The sequence below is a fragment of the Neomonachus schauinslandi genome, chromosome 16 (genome assembly GCF_002201575.2).
Source record: "Neomonachus schauinslandi chromosome 16, ASM220157v2, whole genome shotgun sequence".
Lineage (NCBI taxonomy): Eukaryota > Metazoa > Chordata > Mammalia > Carnivora > Phocidae > Neomonachus > Neomonachus schauinslandi.
This window is the reverse complement of record NC_058418.1, coordinates 53,193,540-53,219,454: the sequence shown is the minus strand read 5'-3', so window position 1 is coordinate 53,219,454 and position 25,915 is coordinate 53,193,540. Positions and strand designations below refer to the sequence as shown.

The 25,915-nt window shown below is 42.5% G+C and overlaps 1 protein-coding gene across 1 annotated transcript in view; it reads right to left on the bottom strand.

Annotated features, from left to right (window-relative positions):
- Window positions 1-9,499: 9,499 nt before the first annotated feature.
- Window positions 9,500-25,915, bottom strand: part of HSD17B2 (hydroxysteroid 17-beta dehydrogenase 2) — a 78,605-nt gene continuing 62,189 nt past the window's right edge. Inside the window, exons 4-5 of the mRNA XM_021702668.2 lie at window positions 12,527-12,664; window positions 9,500-9,906 (exon numbers count right to left, since the gene is read on the bottom strand). Coding sequence (XP_021558343.1) covers window positions 9,563-9,906; window positions 12,527-12,664 — 482 coding nt within the window. The 3' untranslated portion in view covers window positions 9,500-9,562. The remainder of the gene's footprint in view (window positions 9,907-12,526; window positions 12,665-25,915) is intronic.

Here is a 25,915-nt window from a genome sequence, read left to right as displayed (position 1 = left end):
GGACACAGACACACTGCTTAAGTCTGCTCTCTAACTACAGATGGACATGTCTTTATTGGAAGAGCTACATAGGCCCTGCTATAGCTCACTTAGGAAACTCATTACACAGTGGTACCAGAGGTCTCATGATGCTTCTGGGGGAGACACTCTCCAACAGCTTCCAATGGGCTTCAATGAAGCTTGACACACCATAGGCGACAATGAATGATTATTTCTCTTCCTGGGTCCTAAGTCTTCCCATTTCTCTTGATTATAGCAAGTCCATTTACTAGATAGATGGACCATACACCTCTGTAAAGTCACTAGCAGTACCCACCATAACTAAAAACAAATTTCCCATCTACTCCCAAGTTACTCATGCACTTAACGTACACCTCTATACCCGATGCAGACAAAACAACCCATCAACATGAGATAAAGAGCTCTGAAGCCATGGAGCTTATCTATGAAAGCCTGACTTAAGAAGAGCAAGTGAACATCTGTCTAGGATGGAAAAAACAAAAAAAAATAGCTCCCTTTGACCTCAAATTTTCTTTGCCCTTTCACCTTCCTTCAATGAGAGATGGTATTTATTTAGGTCTTTCTTTGTGGCTAAGCCAGAGATTTTGCTCTGGTTATCTACTGGCCCTCTCACTAATGAGTTAAATAAAACTTTGGTGTGTGTTCATTAGGTACTTGTATGAGATTTTAACATCTTCTGAAAATTATTCCTTGCCACTGTGGAAGAAGGAGGGGGATGGCACGGAAGTCCTGAGTCCTGCATTCCTGGCCTGGAGTCCAGAGGAGGAGAGGGGTTTGAGGAAGACACCTACACAGGCTTGCATTCTCCAGCTCATCCTAGGCTCTCCATCTGCAGGGAAGCCCACTCTGCAGGTAGAGATGAACATAGTATTATCAGTATCCTGCTCAGGCTACCTGGTTATTTAGTGATGAGAGAGATCTTATTGCCTTTCAACATCAGAGAAGATTTTAGAGACCTAATGAAACCCCATCAGTGTTATATCAGAAAGAAATATATCACCCCAAGTCCAAGCCCACTCTGCACATCATCATCTTCCATTCCTTCACACAATGCTCATGTTCTAGATCCCCACCCATCATTACTACGGCACCCTATAATTAGGAATATGGAGTAATAATAACTAATACTCATTGTGTGCCTACTATTTCCCAGGTAGATTCTAAGTACTTAATGTGGATTAAATTATTTAATACTATAACCACTCTATGAGATAGGTACCACTGATAATCACCCTCTCCATGTACACAGCAAGGTATGGAAGCACTAGAAAAATCAAGTAACTTCTCCAAGATCTCATAGCTCATCAAGGCAGAACTGAGATTGGAACCCCCGAGGAATTTGTGCTCTTAACCATTGCACGACAGTTCCTTTCAGAAATTAGAAGTTGAACAAACTTGGCTTAAAAAGCTCAACCCTTGGGATGATGAAAAATTCTGGAAATGGATAGAGGTGATTGTTGTGCAACATTGTGAATATACTGAATGCCACTGAATTGTACACTTAAAAATGGTTAAAATGATAAATTTTATATTGTGTATATATTTTTTTAAGATTTTATTTATTTTTTTTAGAGAGAGAAGGCACTGGAGCAGGGGGGAGATGGAGAGGGAAAGAGAGGGAGAAGGAAAGAACCTCAAGCAGATTTCCCAGTGAGTGTGGAGCCTGACACAGGGCTTGATCTCAGGACCCTCAGATCATGACCTGAGCCGAAACCAAGAGTCAGACGCACAACAGACTGAGCCACCCAGGTGCCCCTATATTGTGTATATTTTACCACAATTAAAAAAAATAATAATTCTTCTACATAATAGCTTTGAAGTGTGACTTTAGGCAAGTTCACCTTGTAAGCCTAGTTTCTTATCTAAAACATGGAGATGATAACAGTAGATATGTCATAGGGTTATTATAAGGATTAAAAGGTTCCTGGCAGGGCGCTGGGTGGCTCAGTTGTTTTAGGCGACTGCCTTCGGCTCAGGTCATGATCCTGGAGTCCCGGGATCGAGTCCCGCATCAGGCTCCCTGCTCATCGGGGAGTCTGCTTCTCCCTCTGACTCTCCCCGCTCTCATGCTCTCTCTCTATCATTATCTCTCTCAATAAATAAATTTAAAAAAAAAGGTTCCTGGCACATAGCAAGTCATAAATGATTGTTAGCTTAAAAAAAGAGAAGGAGTAGGGATTCTTATCAGGAAAAGTAGAAGGTATAAACCGTTGTTTGTCCATGAAAGATTCCCTTGTGCTCTTGTGGGAAGAGCATTAGCTGATTGGCATTGAAAGTCCCCATTTGGATCAGAATGTTCCTAAAGTCCCGGCAGCAAAAACACAGAGTAATACTGGCCTTCCCACCACCTGACCTCTACCTAGAGAGGACACACCAAGGTGACCTGTGTCCATGGTAAATGCACTCCCAGGGAAAGGGGAACTAAACAACTACTATTACTCCATTTGTGGGGCCTGTGTTAAATGCCAGGCACTGGCTAAATCTTTTGCTTAATTATCCTATTTAATCATCACAACAACTGCATGAGATTAACATTACCACTGCCCCTATGTTTGGAGTAAAAAGAAAAAAAAAATAATAACCCTAAGACACAAAGAAGTTAAACAGTTTGCTTAAGGTCATCCAGCTATTGAACAGCAGACTCAAGATTTGAACCCAAGGGGCGCCTGGGTGGCTCAGTTGGTTAAGCTGCTGCCTTCATTCAGCTCAGGTCATGATCTCATGCCCCGCATCAGGATCCCTGCTCAGCCGGGAGTCCGCTTCTCCCTCTGCCCCTCCCCTGCTTGTGCTCTCTCTGTCTCTGTCTCTGTCAAATAAATAAATAAAATCTTTAAAAAAATTTAAAAAAAAAAGATTTGAACCCAGGCCAGTGTGTTTTAGCCAGTTCAGGCCGCTATAATGAACACCACAGACGGAGTGACTTAAATGACAAACATTTTATTTCTCATAGTTCTGGAGGCTGAGAAGGACAAGACCAAGGTGCTGAGAGATCCAGTGACTGGATCTGGCTTGGAGATGGTTATCTTCTCGTATCCTCGCATGGTGAGAGAGAAAAGCAAGCTCTCTCCTTTCTCTTCCTGTAAACGACACAAATCCCACCACAAGGGCTCCACCCTGATGACCTACTCACCTCCCAAAGCTCTACCTAATACTATCACATTGAGGGTTAGGATTTCAACATCAGAATTTTGAGGGGACACATACAACCCATGACCCTGTGCAACTCCAAAATGCCCACAGCATACCACCTGGCCACTCAGACACCAAGAATGTGACATATTTGAAGCAATATTAACTGGTATTCCAAACATGAAACAAAAACAAATCACTGTGCAGGGGGAGGAGAGAGCGGTCCTTTGACCTTAAAGCAAAGACAGACCAGTAGAGCCATCAGCTCTTTGTATAAACCTCCCTGGAAAAGGTCTCCCTCCAAAATCCTCTTCCTTTCATCTCTCCCAACCTGCCCCTTACATCACAGCCCAAAGCCTTCTGTCTGGGGGTTATAAAGATGTTTCTCAGTAGAAACCAAAAAGAAGAGATGGGAATCCAGGACCTGGCTGGGTCCCCATCCTGCTGCAGTTGTGCAGGTGGGAGAGAGCCCTAGACAGAGCAGGAGAGGAGGAGAGGGCCACTGGCATGGTGTACGGGGAAAACACACATGCCATCCCTCTTTGTAAAGGGTGCATCTTTCTTGGTGCCGTTCACCCTGAGGACCCATGAAGATGTGGAGCTGTGTATTGGGAGTGGGTCTTCGAAAATGCTGTGGGAATGAGGAGGATGCAGAGGAGGATGTAAATTAGAATGCTTATGGTTACAAGCAACAAAATCTGAGTTCCGTCTTTTAACAAAATTTATTTATTTATTTAGTTAGTTAGTTAGTTAGTTAGTTAGTTTGTTATTTCACATCATCAAGGGAAGGTTGAAGGATCAGGCTTGAAAAATTGATTAACAGGACCAAATGTCTCCAAAGGGCTAAGCAACAGGAAATGCAACTATCATTGTGGGAGACTGCCACCATCACTCTTCATATGCCTCAATTGACATTCCATGTCCCAAGAAGGTCATAACATTTGTTCATTATACCCAAATCCTAGAGGCTGAGATGTGGGCAGAGGCAGGATTTAGATCTGCTGGCTTCTGTAGTTGGAGGAAAAGCATTGCTTTCCACCAAGATCTCACACATGGGAAATGGCTTCCACATAGGAAGGCAAGTAGATGCTGGGCAGTGTCCTCCCTCCCCCACAAAAAAATCCACCATTACAATGGCAATGACATGTATTGGCCTAGACCTCTTATGATTTTTCAGACCTGTTTTGTTATTTACCATGGGTATTCAAGATGTAAGTGTGAATTTTGTGTTTATCAATGAAATCTTTTTGTGCAAATATGTAAGACTTACCTAGAAATCGTACCCAAACCAAAGGATAGTATGTTTCAAGTTAGGACCTACTCTCTATGGAATTCATCTTGAATAGTCAAGAGAGAGAACATGGGACAATGCCAAAGAGAGAGGTTACATTATATCCATCAATGGATCATTACCTAGTTTGAAAATAGGAGGAAACACAGAAAGTAGAGCTAAATAGGAAAAATTTGTGGGGTGATTACCAGGTCACTGGAATACACTGACCATGAATGGACTATCCTAAAAGTAAAATAATTTAGCCTTGAGTTTGCTTATTAATCTTCCTGTTTCCCATGGTAAGCTGGGATTCTCACTTTAGTCATCTCTACATTTTGCAATATGGTAATTAAGTTTTATGATGAACCAGGACAGAATGTCTTATCACCCTAGACACAATGTACCTTACACTGTTTTCTAGCCAAATATCATTCCAGTAGTTTAGGACTGCCAGTGATGAGCTGAAATATTTGGTTTGCACCATGAGGCTCAGCAAGGATTTTGTTTCACCTTATTCCAGAGGCACCAGGTTCACAGACTGTGTGGATAAAACCCCAAAAGAAATTTTAATAGAAAAATTGCTTTTCTATGAGAGAGGGCCACTGAATGGTAATACTCACTCTTAACTCCGGTCTTATTTTCTTTAGTCTCATCAATTTCTTTCTCCCCTAGAACACTGTAGCATTATTTTCCTTGTTCTTCACTGAACTCTTCCCTAGAATGTGTATTTGTCAGGAAATAATTCTGTTGCTAAAGACAGAAAGCCAGCCTGAAATAGTTTAAAGGAAATGTATTGGCTCACCCAACTTGGAAATCAACCTAAATGGTGGATCTGTAGGTGTAGCTAGATGAAGGTGCTCAAACTGTGTTATCAGACCTTGGTTTTTCTTCATCCTTCTGCTCCATTTTCCTCTATCCTGGCTTCATTGTTGGTGGGCTCTTGGTGGGCTCTAGAAGCTTCAGTTAACATGGATACCCTTTTTCTCCCATTGCCTTAGCAATTCTCCCACCCCTGGGAGCCAAGATTGGCTCTTCTTGGATCAGAAGCCCACCCCTGAACCAATCTCTGAAGCCAATGGTATGAGTTGATTGGCCAGCCTAGGTCACATGACCCCTCCCTATGGTGGGGAGGTGGGGTCTCTTGAATGACAAAATCCCCCAAAATGGAATACTGAGCAGGCAGAAGAGTATGCAAATTCAGACTACACACATTGAGATCTCCCTATTTTCAGCCTTCAAATTAGTTTCCAATCTCTCTTCCTTTTGATTCTTATTTCTTGATGTGGAATTTTGAGCTGGGAATTGAACAGAGACTCAGAAACACCCATCCAGTCCTGCCACGGTCATCCCCACGCCTGAGATCCTGGAAGGAAATATTGGGTTACAAGACAAATGGGTAGAAAAACACTTTATTTTGAGCCACTCCAGAGCAGGTGTTCTAAGCCCCCACTGAGTGGACCACTGTGTGTGACCTGGACTGGGGACTTTCACTGGGCAGGAGGTACTACCACTCCACAGAGCTGTTTGCATGGAATTATTCTTCCTCAGAATTACACCATCCAGAATAGCATTCCAAAACTTGTTCTTTACCACCAGTATAATGAAACTGATGAAATTTAATGTTCCATTCAAATAATACAGTGAGGTTTATTTGTAGGCATTTATCAGCTCCTTATGTAATAAAGTAATCATATTTTCACTGGATGTTTTCCTAATTCCTCCCTCTTATCTCGGGTTTGTTGTAAGGATTGCCCACTTTCCTGCTTCCAGCATTGGGAAAATATAGAAAAGGAAGAGATAAAGAGGAGTGGGCGAGGTTTTGTATGCAATTTATGTGTGATGCTGTGTGACCAGGTATTACATGTGCCTTGTATCCTGACCTTGAGCAGAAGAGCAGGACTGGGAGGATGAAATATTTTTTGCCAAGAGTCCTATTGTTGAAACACCTGTTTGTTCATCATGCTGGTCAAATTGTGGGCATATTGGGGGCTTCTCTCTGCCATTAACTCTTACTGGTTTCTTATGGTAAACCAGGAACACCAATACTGGGCAGACATGGTCAGGGCATGGAGGTGTTTTGTATGTAATACTTGTCACTCTTGTTTTCTGAGAAACTATATGTATTGTGCTAAAAATGAAATATGTTTGGGGGCACCTGGCTGGCTCAGTGGGTAGAGCATATGACTTGATCTTTTTTTTTTTTTTTAATATTTTATTTATTTATTTGACAGAGAGAGAGATAGCGAGCGCAGGAACACAAGCAGGGGGAGTGGGAGAGGGAGAAGCAGGCTTCCCGCCGAGCAGGGAGCCCGATGTGGGACTCGATCCCAGGACCCTGGGATCATGACCTGAGCCGAAGGCAGACGCTTAACGACTGAGCCACCCAGGCGCCCATGACCCTTGATCTTGGGGTTGTGAGTTCAAGCACTATGTTGGGCATGGAGCCTACCTTTAAAAAAAAAAAAGAAATATGTTTAAATGCTTTTCGATACTTTCAGATTACAATCTCTGCTGCTTTAAAACAGGGTCTTCCCAATGAACGTGCAGTGGCATGCAAGATTCTCCCCCCTTCTCCTTCTCTTGTCCTCAGAATCTGGGTTCCTAAAGGCTGGTGTATTTGCACAGCACCGAGGATGTGACATTGTCTCTTACTCACTGGCCTCCCTTGGATTTCTCATCCTCACTTCAGCCCCCAGCCCAAGGCTGTTTACCAAGTGGGCTCTGCTGCAACACACCCCCACCTGCCCCAAGGGCATCCAGATACTTCATTCTTAGCTCTATTCCCTATTGTCTGCAGGAGCTTCAGTGACTTTTCCAGACATCCCCACTTCCACCCAGACCCAAGGGAGTCAAGATGGGAGTGGTGGGAAGAGGTTTTCAGTCTTTCTCTGGCTAAATAGACCACCTTGTGGTATACTTCCCTCCCAGGTAACCCCAAGGCAGGGTGGAAGCCCTCCTGGGGGGAACCAGTTAGGAGCTTCTCAGATCTGGGATTCTCAGCCCCTCTGGGTCTGTATCCAGCACCTTCTCCCCATGCCTCATGGAGTTTTCATCAGAACAGAAAGTAGGTCCCACACTGGTTTCCTAAAGGCTGGTGTATTTGCCCAGCACTACTCAGCCTGATGTCTCCAGCTCCCTCCCACTAAGCCCAAAGAGCTTTCCCCCTCCTTTTGTGGCCAACGTGCTTACTCTGTGGCCTAGAGCAGGGGTTCTCAGACATGGGTGTGCATCACCTGGAGGGTTCGGTACAATACACCCCCAGAATTTCTGATTCAGTGGATGCTGTCAGTAGAATAAAGGTCCCTAGTAATGATCATAGTACATGAATCCCCAGGACCTGTGAATATGTGACCTCATGTGGCAAAAGGGACTTTGCAGATGCGATTAAATTAAAGATCTTAAGATAAGGAGATTATTCTGGATTATGTGTGGGCCCAGTGCCATCCCAAGGCTCCTTATAAAAAGGAAGCAGAGTCGGAGGAGAGGAGACCACAGCAGCAGAAGTTGGAGTGATGCAGCCACGAGCAAAGGCATACAGGAGACTTGGAAGCTGGAAGAGGAAGCAAATGAATTCACCCCTAGAGCCTCCGGAAGGAATGAAGTTTCGCTGACAACTTGATTTTGGCTCCCTGTAGGAGCCATTTCAGAATTCTGACTTCCTGAACTGTAAAATAATAAGTGTATATTTTTAAACTGCTAAGTTTTTCATAATTTGTTACAGGAGCCATCATAAGAACCTAAAATATGATTGCGTTGGCCCCTGAGAATCTGCATTTCTAATCGATGCTCAGGTGTTGGTGACGCTGCGGTCCAGGGATCACTTTGAGGACCACTGCTTTATAGTGAAACACGTAATCCTCAGTCCTCCTCCAAATTCTGGTTACACAAACCCTTTGCTCTCTCAAGATCTGAAGCATGCAAATGAAAGCTTTGGCCTTGACAACTCTCATCTCCAAAAAGTAACCTATTCTGGAAATCAATGGTTAAAGCTTGAATTTTTTTTTTTTCTTTTCTTTCTGTTCTGCCGTAAAGCAATGATGGAGAACTACGGGGCAGTTGGCATGACTAGCCATTAAAACTTTATCATATTAATAATATCGTAACTATCTATCTCACCACCTTATTATTTATTCTTTTCTTTCGGGGGAAAATGCGGAACATCATCAGTTTATCTATTCTCCTAAAATCTCCATGAGGTTGGAAAATAGAAAAATAACCTGCACATTCTAGAAAGGAAATGGGACAAAGAGATGTTTACAATGTCTGGACCTCTGCTTCCCTCATGTCAAGCTGCTGTTTTTTTCTAGTTCCTTTTATGTGCCCCCTGTTCACCAGCTCCTCCCTTTTTGCCTCCCCCAGGTGAACTTGACCCCACCTCTCTTGGTATCTGACCTTGCTCCCTTTGGCTAGCTTCTCCAGGTAAAGATGTTGGCTTTTCCATCCTGGGATGCTCAGATGGAGGTGACAGTGATGGTTACTATGGACACCAAACCAGCCACTCACATGCCCTGGGTTTGCCAAAAGGCCTCTGGGGCCCTTCTTGAGAGGGGAGACCTCATCCTCTTATCTCCAGGCCTCCAGGGAGAGGAAGGGAGAGGAGGTGCGTGGAGCGCTGATTACACACTGGAATCAATACCTTGTATACAGTAGGTACAGCAGGCTATCAATTCATGGTGAGAAAAACTCCCCTTGACTCTGGTCCTTGCCAGTTCCTCCTCTCTTTTCCCTTCCCTACCTCATTTTTCCCACCATCTCTTTCTCTTCCTCCTCTCCTGACAGGCAGTGGAGCCTAACTCCACTGGAGTCAATTCTAACTGCCTTTTGCTAGCTGGGTGACAATGAACTAGCAACCTACCCTCTCTGATCCTTAATTCCCTTACCTGTTAAGTAGGGGTGGAGATACCTACCTTGGTTCTCTGATGAGAACTAGATGAGAGAATATCTGAAATGTATCCGTGCAGAGCAGGCACTCGATTAACGTCATTTCTACCCACTAGCCTTTTCACCACTAAGACCTAGTCAATCAACAGAATTCACAGGGAATGCAAGGTAGGAAACCACAACTTTAATGGGAAGTTCAAGTTTCCCTTTCGTTCCAAGACATTTCCCACGTATTTGCCCATGTGGCTTATTCTTCAGTTAGGCCTGTTTAATTAGCGCCCTGGGCAAGCCCCCTCCAAAGTTATGCAATTTTTTGCTAAAATAATCAAATATGCCAGTAGGACTAAAGGAAACAAAGCAGATCAACGAATAAGCCATTGCACCCGGAGCATAAAAGGCAAAGGGGCTCTTAGCAGACACAGCATGTCGGATGTCCAGGAGCACAGGGGACATATCTGTGCTGGCCTTCATGTTGATCAACTTAAGATAATTCCGCTGCTCGAGGATATAGTCCTGGCCATAGTCTTCCTGAACGTCAGAGGTAAGGTGGTCCAAGAGGTCCTTCTCCTGCTTGCTCCACACTTCACTGGTGCCTGCAATATCTGTGATGCAAGAAGAAGGGGGGGCTCAGATACTGGGGAGGCCAGATCGGGCATGTCCAACCCCTACCAGGGAAGCAGGCCCTTGTGAATTGGCTTCTGTTGGGAAGGAGGGGCGTTCCCAAACACCTTTTTATTTAAATGTGCTTTAAGTGGTATTTAATATATTTTTTTGACATACATACAGAAAAGTTCACACAGGACTGGGTTTCCACAAACTAAATAGCCCACGCAACCAGCAGCAGAACAAGAAGGCAAACCGGCCTGGAAGCCCCCACTCCCAACCCCCTTCCCAGGAGCCACTGTCCCAAGTTAACAGAATAGAGCAGTTTTGCCTGGATTTGGACATTATGTAAATGGAATCACGTATTACGCTGTGAGATTCATCCATGCACTGTGTGGTCATTCCTGTCAGTGCAGTTTTCCATTGTATAAATATGTCATACGTTATTTGTCCATTATACTGTGATGGGTATTTGGGTTGTTTCCAATTCAGGATTCTTACAAATAGTGCTGCCACAAACATTCTATTACATCCATTTTCATGATAATTATATACAATATAAAATGTAACATACAATATAATATACATGCATATATATGCATACCCATATATACATCTATAATTTTTTTAAAAGATTTTATTTATTTATTTGAGAGAGAGAATGAGAGAGAGCACATGAGAGGGGGGAGGGTCAGAGGGAGAAGCAGACCCCCTGCTGAGCAAGGAGCCCGATATGGGACTCGATCCCGGGACTCCAAGATCATGACCTGAGCCGAAGGCAGTCGCTTAACCAACTGAGCCAGGCGCCCCACATCTATATATAATTTTTAATATAGAAGTGATACCTATTTCTAGGTATAAAATTAAATATACAATGTTGACTATCATCTTATCTATCTAATAAATATAATTTTAAACAATACATAATAAATATACATTTAAATATACATTTAAATTTTAACATATAAATTATATGTGATTAAATATATAAACATTTAATATAGAAGCAATGGTTGCTTATCATATATAACTTAATTATATATATTTACTTTAAAATATAGTAGCAATGCCTGCTCATTACATAAAATAAAGTAAATAATAAGATGTATATGTTTTTAAAATTAATCTCCCCTAAGGTAACTTACAGTTTTGTGTGTCCTTCTATATTCCCTCCTTGTTCATACAAACATATATACGCATAGAAGGCTTTGGTTTAACTTTATATTATCAGGAACAAACAAAAACCAAAAAGGATCACACTATACAGTGTTTTCCAAAGATATGATTGCTTGCTTAGTAATAAATCACAGACCTGCCTCTGATAGTCAAGCTACAGATTTAAAACAGAGCAGCGGAAATTTCCCATTGAACAGCTTTTAGGCAACCACTTCTCTATCAAAGGACTTTGCAGTCATTCCTAGGTTTCGACGTTTCAGTGATGTTGCATAAATAGCCTTGCACAATGCATCCTTTTGTATTTTACTGTCGTTACGTCTGCAGGCAGCTCCCACAATGTGGTTAGCTGGTCAAAAGGCACTTGCATTTTGAATTTTAATACCTTCTGCCAGATTACTTTCCAGAAAGGATGCAGCACCCCATGCTCCCTCCTGCAAAGTGTGTGATCGCTCCAGGGATGGCTGTGAGATGAGCCTGGGTTTACTAGCTTGGGTGACTCCAGGATATCAGGTCTGTGGGGAAGCCTGGTTGTGAAACGTAAGCCAGTGACATCCAATTATACTCACAGAAATGCAAACGGATTTGCTCAGTTCTTTTCATGAAGGCACAAGACCACACGTAAAGAAATGATTACCCTGACAATTACTCTAGAGGTTTCTGGGTCTGGAACAGCATGTTGTGTGAACTATGTTCCTCCAGCTAACTCTCCCCCAGTCTCTGCTTTCTCAGGCTGAGGGATTCCTTTTCTTCTCCACTTCCTCCCTCTCTAAACACCTCATGGACTTTCTAACCACTTCTGTGGGTACTCTGTGCAGAGACCCCAAAGCTCGCTTTAGTGGTAACAAAGCCACCAGATTTCTGTCAACTTTCATCTGCCACTTTTGACACCCACAAACCCATCCCCTGCCACTTTGGGGCCATACACAACGAAATTGTTAGGGTGACCTGGACCTAAAGCCCATCTCGGACTCATACCACCTCTGTGGCTCTTAACCTCTCTGAGCCTCAGTTTTCTTCCTACCCCCCGCCCCCCACCGCACTCCTGGGTGGGATGTGTGACACTCCTCGGAAGCTCCCAACTGTCTTAATGTTAATGCCTTACTAAAGGGGAAAACAACCTGAACTTGACAATGGCAAGGCCTCCAGTATCTTGGAGGTCCTCTTTCGTATATGAAAATCCTTTTGAAACCTCCCTTTTCCTTACCTCCCCCAACTCCCAAGTATATAATCAACCACCCCTCATAATCCTGGTGCAGCAGCTCTCTCTGCCCTTGGGTCCTGTCCCTGTGCTTTAATAAAAACATGTTTTTGCCCCAAAGATGTCTCAAGAATTCTTTCATGGCCATTGGCTCCAGACCCCACTCCACCAAACTTCACCTACATTCCAAAACCACATCCAAAGGACCTTCAGCATCCCTGGGGCTCTTAGGCTTAGACACCTACTCGTCCTGAAGCCTCCAGGCTGGATGACAGAGACTTTAATTCCCCATTTGGAAAGCTCCTGTCTCATGACTGCTGAGAACATGGTCAGAGCCGCCTTGGATGAGCTATAGGCTGCCAGCTTTTCCATTGGGACCCCTCCTGTGGGAATGAGAGAAAAAAAATATCAGGTCTGATGTTTTCATTTGTTCATCCACTAAGTGTTTAAACAGGACCTACTGCATGCCAGGAACTGGTATCAGTGGTGACTAAGGCAGAAAAGGGGCAGGTAAGGGGCTTCTGTACCCAGGTTAGTGCTTGTTCTTGGTCACAACCATGACCTGGCTTCCCTTGCTTCTGCCGTCCATGACGGCTCCATCACAGCTGGTCCAATGACAAACCAAGTGTAAAGGTCAATCTGTCCTGGTTTCTAAGCTAAATGTAATTCAGGTGAGTTAAAGAGGATCTGCCCCAGCCTCTGACCTTCTCAGTTCAACCAACCACTATTCTGAGGTTCTGGGTGGACATATCTGGAGCACTGTAGTTGAACAAATTGGATCTAATACTTGTCAAAACAAGCAGTAATGCACACCATAGGGAACTGTGGGGCACCTTTGTATGAGGGAGTGAGAAAGGGCTTATTCTAGGAGGGCCACCTAGGGCGGGGGGGAATGCTCTTTATTGCACCTGGACCACACTTTGCTTAGAAGCTGGGAGAAACTGATCCTTCAACCGGGTCTATTGTTGGACCACATGTGCAGGAGGAGCTATGGAGAGCAGGAGCAAGGGGAGCCAGAGAAGTCAAGGGACCTTAATGGAATAAGAGTCTCTACAGATGTAATTAAAGTACGGATCTCAAGATGAGACCATCCCAGATCAGGATGGGCCCTAAATTCAATAATGGGCTTTCTTGTAAGAGACCGAAAACAAAACACACAGAGAACCAGGGGAACAGACCACGTGAGGGTGGAGGCAGAGATGGGAGGGATGCTGCCTCAAGCCAAGGACTGCCTGGAGGCACCCAAAGCTGGATGAATCAAAAAGACATTCTTCCCTAGAGTCTTTAGAGGGAGTTGACCCTGGTGACACCTTAATTTTAGACTTCTGGTCTCCAGAACTGTGATAGAACAAATTCTTGTTGTTTTAAGCCACTGTAATTTGTTACAGCAGCCCAGGAAATGAATACGGATGTGTTCCTGGTGTTCTTTTCTGGAAGACACCGAGACTGGGGTGGGCTGAAGACAGTGAGGCCTCACAGCACTCAGGGGACCTCATGGGGAACCCAGGGTGAGTGGACCATGACATGAGGGCTCCCAGCTTTGGCCAAGATTTCTCTAGTCAAAGAAGCAAGCACTGGGTGAATGACTAAACAAACTCAGACACAGCCATGCAATGGAATACAACTCAGCCATTTTAAAAAGTTCATTGAAAGGAATGAACTTGAGGGGCGCCTGGCTGGTTCAGTCGGTGGAGCATGAAGCTCTGGATCTTGTGAGTTTGCACCCTGTGTTGAGTGTAGAGATTACTTAAAAATTTTTTAAAACAGAAAGGAATAAACTTGATACAAACAACAGCATAGATGAGTCTCAAAATAATTACGGTGAATGAAAGAGCCAGACAAAAAATAGTATGAACTGTATGATTCCATATATTTAAAATTCTAGAAAATGCAAACTGATCTATAGTGATATAAACAGATCAGTGGTTACCTGCAATGGGGTGGGGGAAGGATTAGAAAGGGGGACAAGGAAGCTTTTGGGGATGATGGACAAGTTCACTATCTTAATTGTGGTGATGGTTTCCTGGGTACATACATATGTCTAAACTTACCAAATTGTGCACTTCAAAGATTTTATTTTATTTATTTTAGAAAGAGAGTGTGCATGAGCTGGGGGAGGGGCAGAGGAAGAGAAGCAGACTCCCTCCTGAGCACCGAGCCTAATGTGGGGCTCGATCTGATGAACCTGAGATCATGACCTGAGCTGAAACCAAGAGTCAGATGTTTAACCAACTGAGCCACCCAGGAGCCCCACAAATTGTGTTCTTTAAGTATGAACAGTTTATTTTATGTCAATTATAACTCAATTTTTTAAGGAAAGGGAAGGGAAGGGAAGGGAAAGGAAAGGGAAAGGAAGGGAAGGGAAGGAAGAAAACACCACCATCTGGCTTCCAGAGACCATAGACACATCAAGAAATGCCAAAGATGACTTCATCGTTATTTTTCTCTACCTAAATCCCCCAGGACATTTGCACAACTATCTCTGCATGGGTGGAAGACTTCCTGCGTTCCCTGCTCTTAACCTTTCCAGGCATCCCTGTCCCCCTTGCTTTCCCAGCCTTCAGCGATTTCTCAGCAAACCAAACATGGGTCCAGTTTCCTACATGTGCTTGTTTTTGTTCTTCTGACTTCACAACTTTGCAAATGATTCCATTCCCCTGCCAGAGTCTCTTTTTTTCTTCTAATTGGGTATGTTTCATCCATGGGAGAACATCTTCCTAGCCCTGAGTTCTCTTGGCCTGCATCCTACCTCTATCCCCAAATTAAAGATGTCAGTGTATTTGAGACCACAAAATATGGCTCATACTCACATCTAACATTTACTAAGGATCATTTATCAAGGTATACTTAAGTCATCACCTTATGGTCTGTAATGTGTAGGACAAACCACTGTTTTTTGATAGGCTTTCCACTACATCTTCCTAGACCCCTATAAAACACTGAATTCATTTCTGCACACAAAGAAAGCATGACTGCAATGACATTAGCTATTTCCATGCCTTAAATTTGATTATCTAGCCTTGATCTCAAAGCAAAGAATGCAATTAAAAGGAAAATGAGGAGGGGGCGGAGCAAGATGGCGGAGGAGTAGGAGACCTGGATTTCGTCTGGTCTCAGGAATTCAGCTGGATAGGGATCAAACCATTCTGAACACCTACGAACTCAACAGGAGATCAAAGAAAAGAATAGTAACAACTGTCTGAACAGAAAAGCGACCACTTTCTGGAAGGTAGGACGTGCGGAGAAGTGAATCCGAGGCGATATTCGGGAGGATAGACAGCGGGGGAGGGGCCTCCGGCAGCCGCTTCTGGCAAGTGATAGAGCCGCGGAGCACAAAATCGGAACTTTTAAAAGTCTGCTCCGCTGAGGGACGTCACTCTGGTGGCTAAGCGGGGGGTGGAACCCTCCGGGACAGTGTGGTCTCAGAACCCTCGGGGTCACAGAAAGACCGGGGGTGCCCCAGTGTGGCAGAGCTCCCAGGTATCGGAGCAGGGAAGCCAGCTGCAGAGGCGGAGCCCAGGCGGGGGCTCTCAGCTCGGGGTTGCCATAAACCGTGATCCGCGGCACAGTCGGGCCCCTGCTCCTCCAGCAGGGACCCAACAAGCGGCAGATCCGGGGAGACTCACCTTCCTCCCCTGGGAGGAGCCACGCGGGAGCGCACGGCAGGGATCTGCTGGGTTTGGAGACTCCACCCGGGGTCGGGTGCCAGAGATAGAAACGCGCGGTCACAGGCCGGGTGAGCAGGGAGTGCGGCTGGAGACTGGGGAGACGGGAGTGACTGACGGCTTTTCTCTGGGGGCTCACTGAGAAGCGGGGCCCGAGTTCTCGGCTCCTCCGGGGCAGAGATTGGGGGGCCGCCATTTTCACTCTCCGCCTCCAAAGCTGTACGGAAAGCTTGCAGGGAACAAAAGCTCCCGAGAGCAAACCGAGCGGATTACTTACCCCGGACCTGGCAAGGGCGGGCAATTCCGCCTCTGGCAGAGACATTTGGAAACCACAGCAACAGGCCCCTCCCCAGAAGATCAGCGAGAACAGCCAGCCAAGACCAAGTTTACCGATCAATGAGAATGGCAGAACTCCAGCGCTAGGGGACTACTGCACATAGAATTCACGGCTTTTTTACCATGATTCTTTAGTCTTTCAAAGTTAATTTTTTTTTACTTTTTTTTTCTTTTTCCCTTTTTCAACCAACATCTTATCAATCCCTTTTTTAAAAAACATTTTTATTTTTAATTATTAGAGTCATATTCTATTCCTTCATACCTTATTTTTGGCATATATATATAAGTTGTTCTCTCTTTAAAATTTTGAGATACAGTTTCTTCTAACAGATCAAAATATACCCTAAATCTCTAGTGTGTGGCTTTATTCTAGTCTCCTGCCTGATCACATTCTCTCCCTTTTTTTTCTTTTTTTTTTAATCCTCTTCTTTCTTTTTTCAACCAACTTCTTATCTTATCAATTCCTTTTATAAAATCTTTTATAATTTTCATCTTTACAGTCATATTCCATCCCTTCATTGTATTAACCCTTATTTTTGTACATATATAAGTTTTTCTTTCTTTAAAATTTTGGGAGGCACTTTCTTCTAACAGACCAAAATACACCCAAAATCTAGTGTGTGGCACTGATCTATGCACCAGCCTGATCATATTTGATCATATTCTGTTTTTTTGTTGTTTTGTTCTGTTTTTGTTTGTTTTTATCTTTTTCTTTTTTCTTCTTTTCTTTTTTTTCTCTTTCCCTTTCTTTTCCCCCTGCTTCAGGTCTTTTCTGATTTGTTTAGAGTATATTTTCTGGGGATGTTTTTACCCTGTTAGCATTTTGTTCTCTCATTAATCTATTCTCCTCTGGACAAAATGACAAGATGGAAAAAATCACCTCAACAAAAAGAAAAAGAGGCAGTACCGACTGCCAGGGACCTACTCAATATGGACATTAGTATGATGTCAGAACTACAGTTCAGAATGATGATTTTTAAAGATACTAGCTGGGCTTGAAAAAAGCATAGAAGTTATTAGAGAAACCCTTTCTGGAGAAATAAAAGAACTAAAATCTAACAAAGTCAAAATAAAAAGGCTATTAATGAAGTGCAATCAAAAATGGAGTCTCAAACTGCTAGGATAAATGAGGCAGAACAGAATTAGTGATATAGAAGACCAAATGATGGAAAATAAAGAAGCTGAGAAAAAGAGAGATAAACAACTACTGGATCACAAGGGCAGAATTCGAGAAATAAGCAATATCATAACATGAAACAACATTAGAATAATTGGGATCCCAGAAGAAGAAGAAAGAGAGAGGGGGGCAGAAGGTATATTGGAGCAAATTATAGCAGAGAACTTCCCTAATTTGGGGAAGGAAACAGGCATCAAAATCCAGGAGGCACAGAGAACCCCTCTCAAAGTCAATAAAAATAGGTCAACACCCCAACATCTAATAGTAAAACTTACGAGTCTCAGAGACAAAGAGAAAATCCTGAAAGCAGCTCAGGAGAAGAGATATGTAACCTACAATGGTAGAAACATTAGACTGGCAACAGACCTATCCACAGAGACCTGGCAGGCCAGAAAGGACTGGCATGATATATTCAGAGCCCTAAATGAGAAAAATATGCAGCCAAGAATACTATATCCAGCTAGGCTGTCATTGAAAATAGAAGGAGAGATAAAAAGCTTCCAGGACAAATAAAAATTAAAGAAATTTGCAAACACGAAACCAGCCCTACAAGAAATATTGAAAGGGGTCCTCTAAGCAAAGAGAGAGCCTAAAAGCAACATAGACCAGAAAGGAACACAGACAATATACAGTAACAGTCACCTTACAGGCAATACAATGGCACTAAATTCCTATCTTTCAATAGTTACCCTGAATGTAAATGGACTAAATGCCCCAGTCAAAAGACACAGGCTATCAGATTGGATAAAAAAACAAGACCATTGATATGCTGTCTGCAAGAGACTCATTTTAGACCCAAAGACAGCCCCAGATTGAAAGTGAGGGGGTGGAAAACCATTTACCATACTAATGGACACCAAAAGAAAGCTGGGGTAGCAATCCTTATATCAGACAAATTAGAGTTTAAATCAAAGACTGTAATAAGAGATGAGGAAGGACACTATATCCTACTTAAAGGGTCTATCCAACAAGAAGATCTAACAGTTGTAAATATCTATGCCCCTAACATGGGAGCAGCCAATTATATAAGCCAATTAATAACAAAAGCAAAGAAACACATCGACAACAATACAATAATAGTGGGGGACTTTAACACCCCCCTCACTGAAATGGACAGATCATCTAAGCAAAAGATCAACAAGGAAATAAAGACTTTAAATGACACACTGGACCAGATGGACTTCACAGATATATTCAGAACATTCCATCCCAAAGTAACAGAATACACATTCTTCTCTAGTGCCCATGGAACATTCTCCAGAATAGATCACAACCTAGGTCACAAATCATGTCTCAACTCGTACCAAAAGATTGGGATCATTCCCTGCACATTTTCAGACCACAATGCTTTGAAACTAGAACTCAATCACAAGAGGAAAGTCGGAAAGAACTCCAATACGTGGAGGCTAAAGAGCATCCTACTAAAGAATGAATGGGTCAACCAGGAAATTAAAGAAGAATTTAAAAAGTTCATGGAAACAAATGAAAATGAAAACACAACTATTAAAAATCTTTGGGATACAACAAAGGCAGTCCTAAGAGGAAAGTATATAGCAATACAAGGCTTTCTCAAGAAACAAGAAAGGTCTCAAATACACAACCTAACCCTGCACCTAAAGGAGCTGGAGAAAAAACAGCAAATAAAGCCTAAACCCAGCAGGAGAAGAGAAATAATAAAGATCAGAGCAGAAATCAATGAAATAGAAACCAAAAGAACAGTAGAACAGATCAACGAAACTAGGAGCTGGTTCTTTGAAAGAATTAACAAGATTGATAAACCCCTGGCCAGACTTATCAAAAAGAAAAGAGAAATGACCCAAATCAACAAAATCATGAATGAAAGAGGAGAGATCACACCAACACCAAAGAAATACAAACAATTATAAGAACATATTATGAGCAACTCTATGCCAGCAAATTAGATAACCTGGAAGAAATGGATGCACTGCTAGAGATGTATCAACTACCAAAACTGGACCAGGAAGAAATAGAAAACCTGAACAGACCTATAACCACTAAGGAAATGGAAGCAGTCATCAAAAATCTCCCAACAAACAAAAGCCCAGGGCCAGATGGCTTCCCAGGGGAATCCTACCAAACATTTAAAGAAGAATTAATACCTATTCTTCTGAAACTGTTCCACAAAATAGAAATGGAAGGAAAACATCCAAACTAGTTTTATGAGGCCACCATTACCTTGATCCCCAAACCAGATAAAGACCCCATCAAAAAGAATTACAGACCAATATCCCTGATGAACATGGATGCAAAAATTCTCACCAAAATACTAGCCAATAGGATCCAACAGTACATTAAAAGGATTATTCACCACGACCAAGTGGGATTTATCCCTGGGCTGCAAGGTTGGTTCAACATCTGCAAATCAATCAACGTGATACAATACATTAATAAAAGAAAGAACAAGAATCATATGATCCTCTCAATAGATGCAGAAAAAGCATTTCACAAAGTACAGCATCCTTTCTTGATCAAAACTCTTCAGAGTATAGGGATAGAGGGTACATACCTCAATATCATAAAAGCCATCTATGAAAAACCCACAGCGAATATCATTCTCAATGGGGAAAAACTGAGAGCTTTCCCCCTAAGGTCAGGCATGCGGCAGGGATGTCCACTATCACCAGTGCTATTCAACATAGTATTAGAAGTCCTACCCACAGCAATCAGACAACAAAAAGAAATCAAAGGCATCCAAATCAGCAAAGAAGAAGTCAAACTCTCACTCTTTGCAGATGATATGATACTTTATGTGGAAAACCCCAAAGACTCCACCCCAGAACTGCTAGAACTCACACAGGAATTCAGTAAAGTGGCAGGATATAAAATCAAAGCACAGAAATCGGTGGCATTCCTATACACAACAACAAGACAGAAGAAAGGGAGATTAAGGAGTCCATCCCATTTACAATCGCACCCAAAACCATAAGATACCTAGGAATAAATCTAACCAAAGAGGCAAAGGATCTGTACTCAGAAAACTATAAAATACTCATGAAAGAAATTGAGGAAGACACAAGAAAATGGAAAAACATTCCATGCTCATGGATTGGAAGAACAAATATTGTGAAGATGTCAATGGTACCTAGAGCAATCTACACATTCAATGCAATCCCCATCAAAATACCATCCACTTTTTTCAAAGAAATGGAACAAATCATCCTAACATTTGTATGGAACCAGAAAAGACCCCGCATAGCCAGAGGAATGTTGAAAAAGAAAAGCAAAGCTGGCGGCATCACAATTCTGGACTTCCAGCTCTATTACAAAACTGTCATCATCAAGACAGTGTGGTACTGGCACAAAAATAGGCACATAGATCAATGGAACAGAATAGAGAGCCCAGAAATGGACCCTCAACTCTATGGTCAACTAATCTTCGACAAAGTAGGAATGAATGTCCAATGGAAAAAGACAGTCTCTTCAACAAATGGTGTTGGGAAAATTGGACAGCCACATGCAGAAGAATGAAACTGGACCATTTCCTTACACCACACACAAAAATAGACTCCAAATGGTTGAAAGACCTCAATGTGAGACAGGAGTCCATTAAAATCCTAAAGGAGAATACAGGCAGCAACCTCTTCGACCTCAGCCGCAGCAACTTCTTCCTAGAAACATCGCCAAAGGCAAGGGAAGCAAGGGCAAAAATGAACTATTGGGACTTCATCAAGATAAAAAGCTTTTGCACAGCAAAAGAAACAGTCAACAAAACCAAAAGACAACTGACAGAATGGGAGAAGATATTTGCAAATGACATATCAGATAAAGGGCTAGCATCCAAAATCTGTAAAGAACTTCTTAAACTCAACACCCAAAGAACAAATGATCCAATCAAGAAATGGGCAGAAGACATGAACATTTTTCCAAAGAAGACATCCAAATGGCCAACAGACACATGAAAAAGTGCTCAACATCGCTTGGCATCAGGGAAATCCAAATCAAAACCTCAATGAGATATCACCTCACACCAGTCAGAATGGCTAAAGTTAACAAGTCAGGAACGACGGATGTTGGCGGGGATGCGGAGAAAGGGGAACCCTCCTACACTGTTGGTGGGAATGCAAGCTGGTGCAACCACTCTGGAAAACAGTATGGAGGTTCCTCAAAAAGTTGAAAATACAATCCAGCAATTGCACTACTGGGTATTTACCCCAAAGATATAAATGTAGGGATCTGAAGGGGTACGTGCACCCCAATGTTTATAGTAGCAATGTCCACAATAGCCAAACTATGGAAAGAGCCAAGATGTCCATCGACAGATGAATGGATAAAGGAGATGTAGTATATATATACAATGGAATATTATGCAGCCATCAAAAGGAATGAGATCTTGCCATTTGCAACGACGTGGATGGAACTGGAGGGTGTTATGCTGAGTGAAATAAGTCAAACAGAGAAAGACATGTATCATATGACCTCACTGATATGAGGAATTCTTAATTGCAGGAAACAAACTGAGGGTTGCTGGAGTGGGGGGTGGGTGGGAGGGAGGGGGTGGCTGGGTGATAGACATGGGGGAGGGTATGTGCTATGGTGAGCGCCGTGAATTGTGCAAGACTGTTGAATCACAGGTCTGTACCTCTGAAACAAATAATGCAATATATGTTAAAAAAAAGAAAAAGCAAAAGAAGAAGATAGCAGGAGGGGAAGAATGAAGGGGGGGAAATCGGAGGGGGAGACGAACCATGAGAGACGATGGACTCTGAAAAACAAACGGAGGGTTCTAGAGGGGAGGGGGTTGGGAGGATGGGTCAGCCTGGTGATGGGTATTGAGGAGGGCACATTCTGTATGGAGCACTGGGTGTTATGCACAAACCATGAATCATGGAACACTACATCAAAACCTAATGATGTGATGTATGGTGATTAACATAACAATAAAAATAAAAAACTAATGATGTAATGTATGGTGATTAACATAACAATAAAAACGTTTTTTAAAAAGGAAAATGAACGTGAAAATGTATGGAACGAAATACACACAGGTACAGGTCAAGTTGGGAAAATCTGAATAACACTGGTGGATTATCATTATTAGTATGCTGCTTATAATATTGTACTATAGTTTTGCAAAATTTAACCATTGGAGGAAACAGGGTAAAGGGTACATAAGATCTCTATTCTTTCTTAAAACTTTAGGTAAATCTATGATGACCTCAAAAATTTCAATAAAAAAAGAGCATAATATCTGCACCCTTGTGTTCATTGCAGCGTTATTTACAACGGCCAAGACATGGGAAAAACCTAAGTGTCCATCAGTGGAGGAATGGATAAAGAAAACTTAGTATATATATGCAATGGAATATTATTCAACCGTTAAAAATTAGGAAGGAAATCCTGCCATCTGCACCAACATGGATAGACTTTGAGGATCTTGAGGGCCTTGAGGGCATTATGCTAAGTGAAATAAGTCAGAAAGAAAAGAAATACTGTGTGATCTCACTTTATAGATACAGGGAATGGGTTGATGGTTACCAGAGGTGGAGGGTGGGGTGAAATGGGTGAAGGTCAAAGAGTACAAACTTCCAGTTATAACATAGGTAAGTTCCAGGGATATAATGTACAACATAGTGACAGTTAATGATACCGTATTATACATTTGAAAATTTGCTAAGAGAGTAAATCTTAAAAGTTTTCATCATAAGAAAAAGAAATTGTATCTATGTGAGGTGATGGATGGTAACTAACCTTTTGTGGTAATCATTTTGCAATATACACATATATCAGTATATTATGTACCTTAAACTAATACAAGGTTACATGTCAACTATATCTCAATAAAACTGGTGGGGGGGATGGGAAGAGCATAGGCATTGAAGAAGAGAGACCTAGAATAATTCAATTATCATCCTTATTCTTACATGATTATTAAAACTTTGGTCTGGCTCACATAATTTCGTTTTGGGAAATACTCGTCCTTACCCCCTTGTTTTTGTAGGAAGACTATTGATTAATGGTTCTGTCTTCCTCATTGAAAGGGGCAGACTGGCCCACCACAATACTCCATTCCCTGGCCCAGGAGATTGGGTTGGGGCTGAGCATGTGATCTCAATTGAGCCAGAGTCCTGAGGGTGGTGGAAGGGAGATGACCTTATTGTTTATTCCTGGCTACGTGAGTATGATAATGGTGGAAAACTGGAACTCCCAGGGGTCATTTCTGCTACCACATCGGAGAAGGTAAGCAAAGGAAAGCAGAGGAGCAAGAAAGGGAGAGCAGAAGTTGTTAAGTGGGGGGTGGCGAAGGGAAACAGGAAGAGGAGGTGGGGGGAAGAGCTATGATGAACCCACCTTACAACTTAGTTCTAGTCAGTGGGTGAGCTAATTAATTCCTTTTCCCTCTTCTGTTTTAGTTTGCGGATTGACCCTGTCACTTAAAAGAAAGAGTCCTGAGGCTTAACTGAGGAAATTTCATTATAGCATCTGGCATCAAACACTAGACTCTGGGGGAGACAGAGGGAAAAAAAAAAACCCCATTAAACTCTGGTTCCTGTCTTGCCTCAGATAACCAGCTGATTTTTCTTTTTTTTTTTTTTAAACATAGGCTCCACACCCAGCATGGAGCCCAACCCAGGGCTTGAACTCACACCCCTGAGATCAAGAACTCCACCCTTAACTGACTGAGTCACCCAGGTACCCCCAGCCGATTCTTTTTAAAGTTTTAGTTTCACAAAATGTTAAGAGTTCCAAACCCAGCTTTTTCCTTTTACTGGTGAGAAAGGCCCAAGAAGTTAAAGCAACATGTTCTAATTTGCAACCCAGTTTGCAGAGTTACACCCATCTCACTTCTCCACAATTTTACAGGAGAGCCTGTAATTTTATAGGAGAGCCTGGCTGGCTACCATGTCGGTTAGCAGAGGGCCGTGGTAAAGAGCCGATTTTGGAGCCAATGCTGCCTAGGTTCAAATCCCAGCTCTGTCATTGATGAGTAAAATCAATTAAAATCAGGAAAGTCATTTTATGTTTATGTATCTCTGTTTTTTCATCTGTAAATTGAGAATAATGATAGTATATGCATCACAGAGCTGTTGTGAAGGTCAAACATATTAATATATTAGAATAGTGCCTGGCACAAAGTAAGCTCCTTGTAAGAGCTTTCTTGTGTTAGGGCTACTTGAGGTTTTCAGAATTTTTCAATAGCCCAAAAGGATCCATATGTTTGGTGTTTCTTAGAATAGTTACCGCACCTGTTTCAGGCTCTACCAGCAGTACTTGTTTATGTGGATTTCTAGGACCTATCCTAGACCTACTGAATCAGAATCTGCAAATGAAACCAATCCAAGTGATTCTTTTGAATACTAAGCCTTGAACTATTACCTTAGGGTTTTGGTCACGTATTTCTGAATATGTGCTTTCAGGGTGACATACTGCGTTACAGATGGTAAGACAGGTGGTAAGAATTCATCATATCCCATATTACCAAACTACACAGAAAACATGCTTTGGACCAAACAGTTAAGACACATTTGTCTTTTGTATGATATCGAACCCTGTGATTCCTGGGGGCATAAGATGAAATAAGTGCAGATGTCCGAGTCTTGCTGACCGAGATCCTCACAGGGTCTCAGCATGCTCCCTTCCTGACTTTATGCACCCCTTCATTGCCTGTCCAGCTAGATTTGTAATTTCTGTTTTTGCTCCATTCAGGTTAAAATCCTATTGCCAGAAGGCAGGAAGGCAAGAACGTGGTAAGTTTATTTCCATTTCTAAGGGAAAACTTGACTTCCAAAATAGAGGGCTTATCTATGGGGACGCAAGAGAACTCGTGAGGAACATACAAGCCTGGGTAAACGTGTGGGTTATAGCTCTAATGACCATGCAGAGTACTGATGTAATTCCAAGAAGGCTAAGTCTTAGAAATCTACATACTCATCCACTAGCTGACATTAAATAAAACCAGAATGCCCGGGCGCCTGGGTGGCTCAGTTGGTTAAGCGACTGCCTTCGGCTCAGGTCATGATCCTGGAGTCCCTGGATCGAGTCCCGCATTGGGCTCCCTGCTCGGCGGGGGGTCTGCTTCTCCCTCTGACCCTCTTCCCTCTCGTGCTGTCTCTCATTCTCTCTCTCAAATAAATAAATAAAATCTTTAAAAAAAAAAAAAACCAGAATGCCCAGACGGACGAATATACACTTTGTGCTTATTTTTAAATTTTGTTTTTAAATTCCAGATCTGTGGTATATAACTCAGTAAGCACACTAGAATCACCTTGGGAACATTAAAACACAGCAAAACAAAAAACATAAACAAAAAACTTAATGCACAGGCCCTACCCTAGAACAATGAAATAAGACAATTCTGGCGGTGGGACCTGAACATCAGTATTTAAATAAAACTCTGAAGGTGATTTTAATGTGAGGACAGTTTTTCTGAGTCAGTGGTTCTCAATGTCCATGAGTATCAGAATCACCTGGGGAACTAATGAAGCACCCAGAGGTCA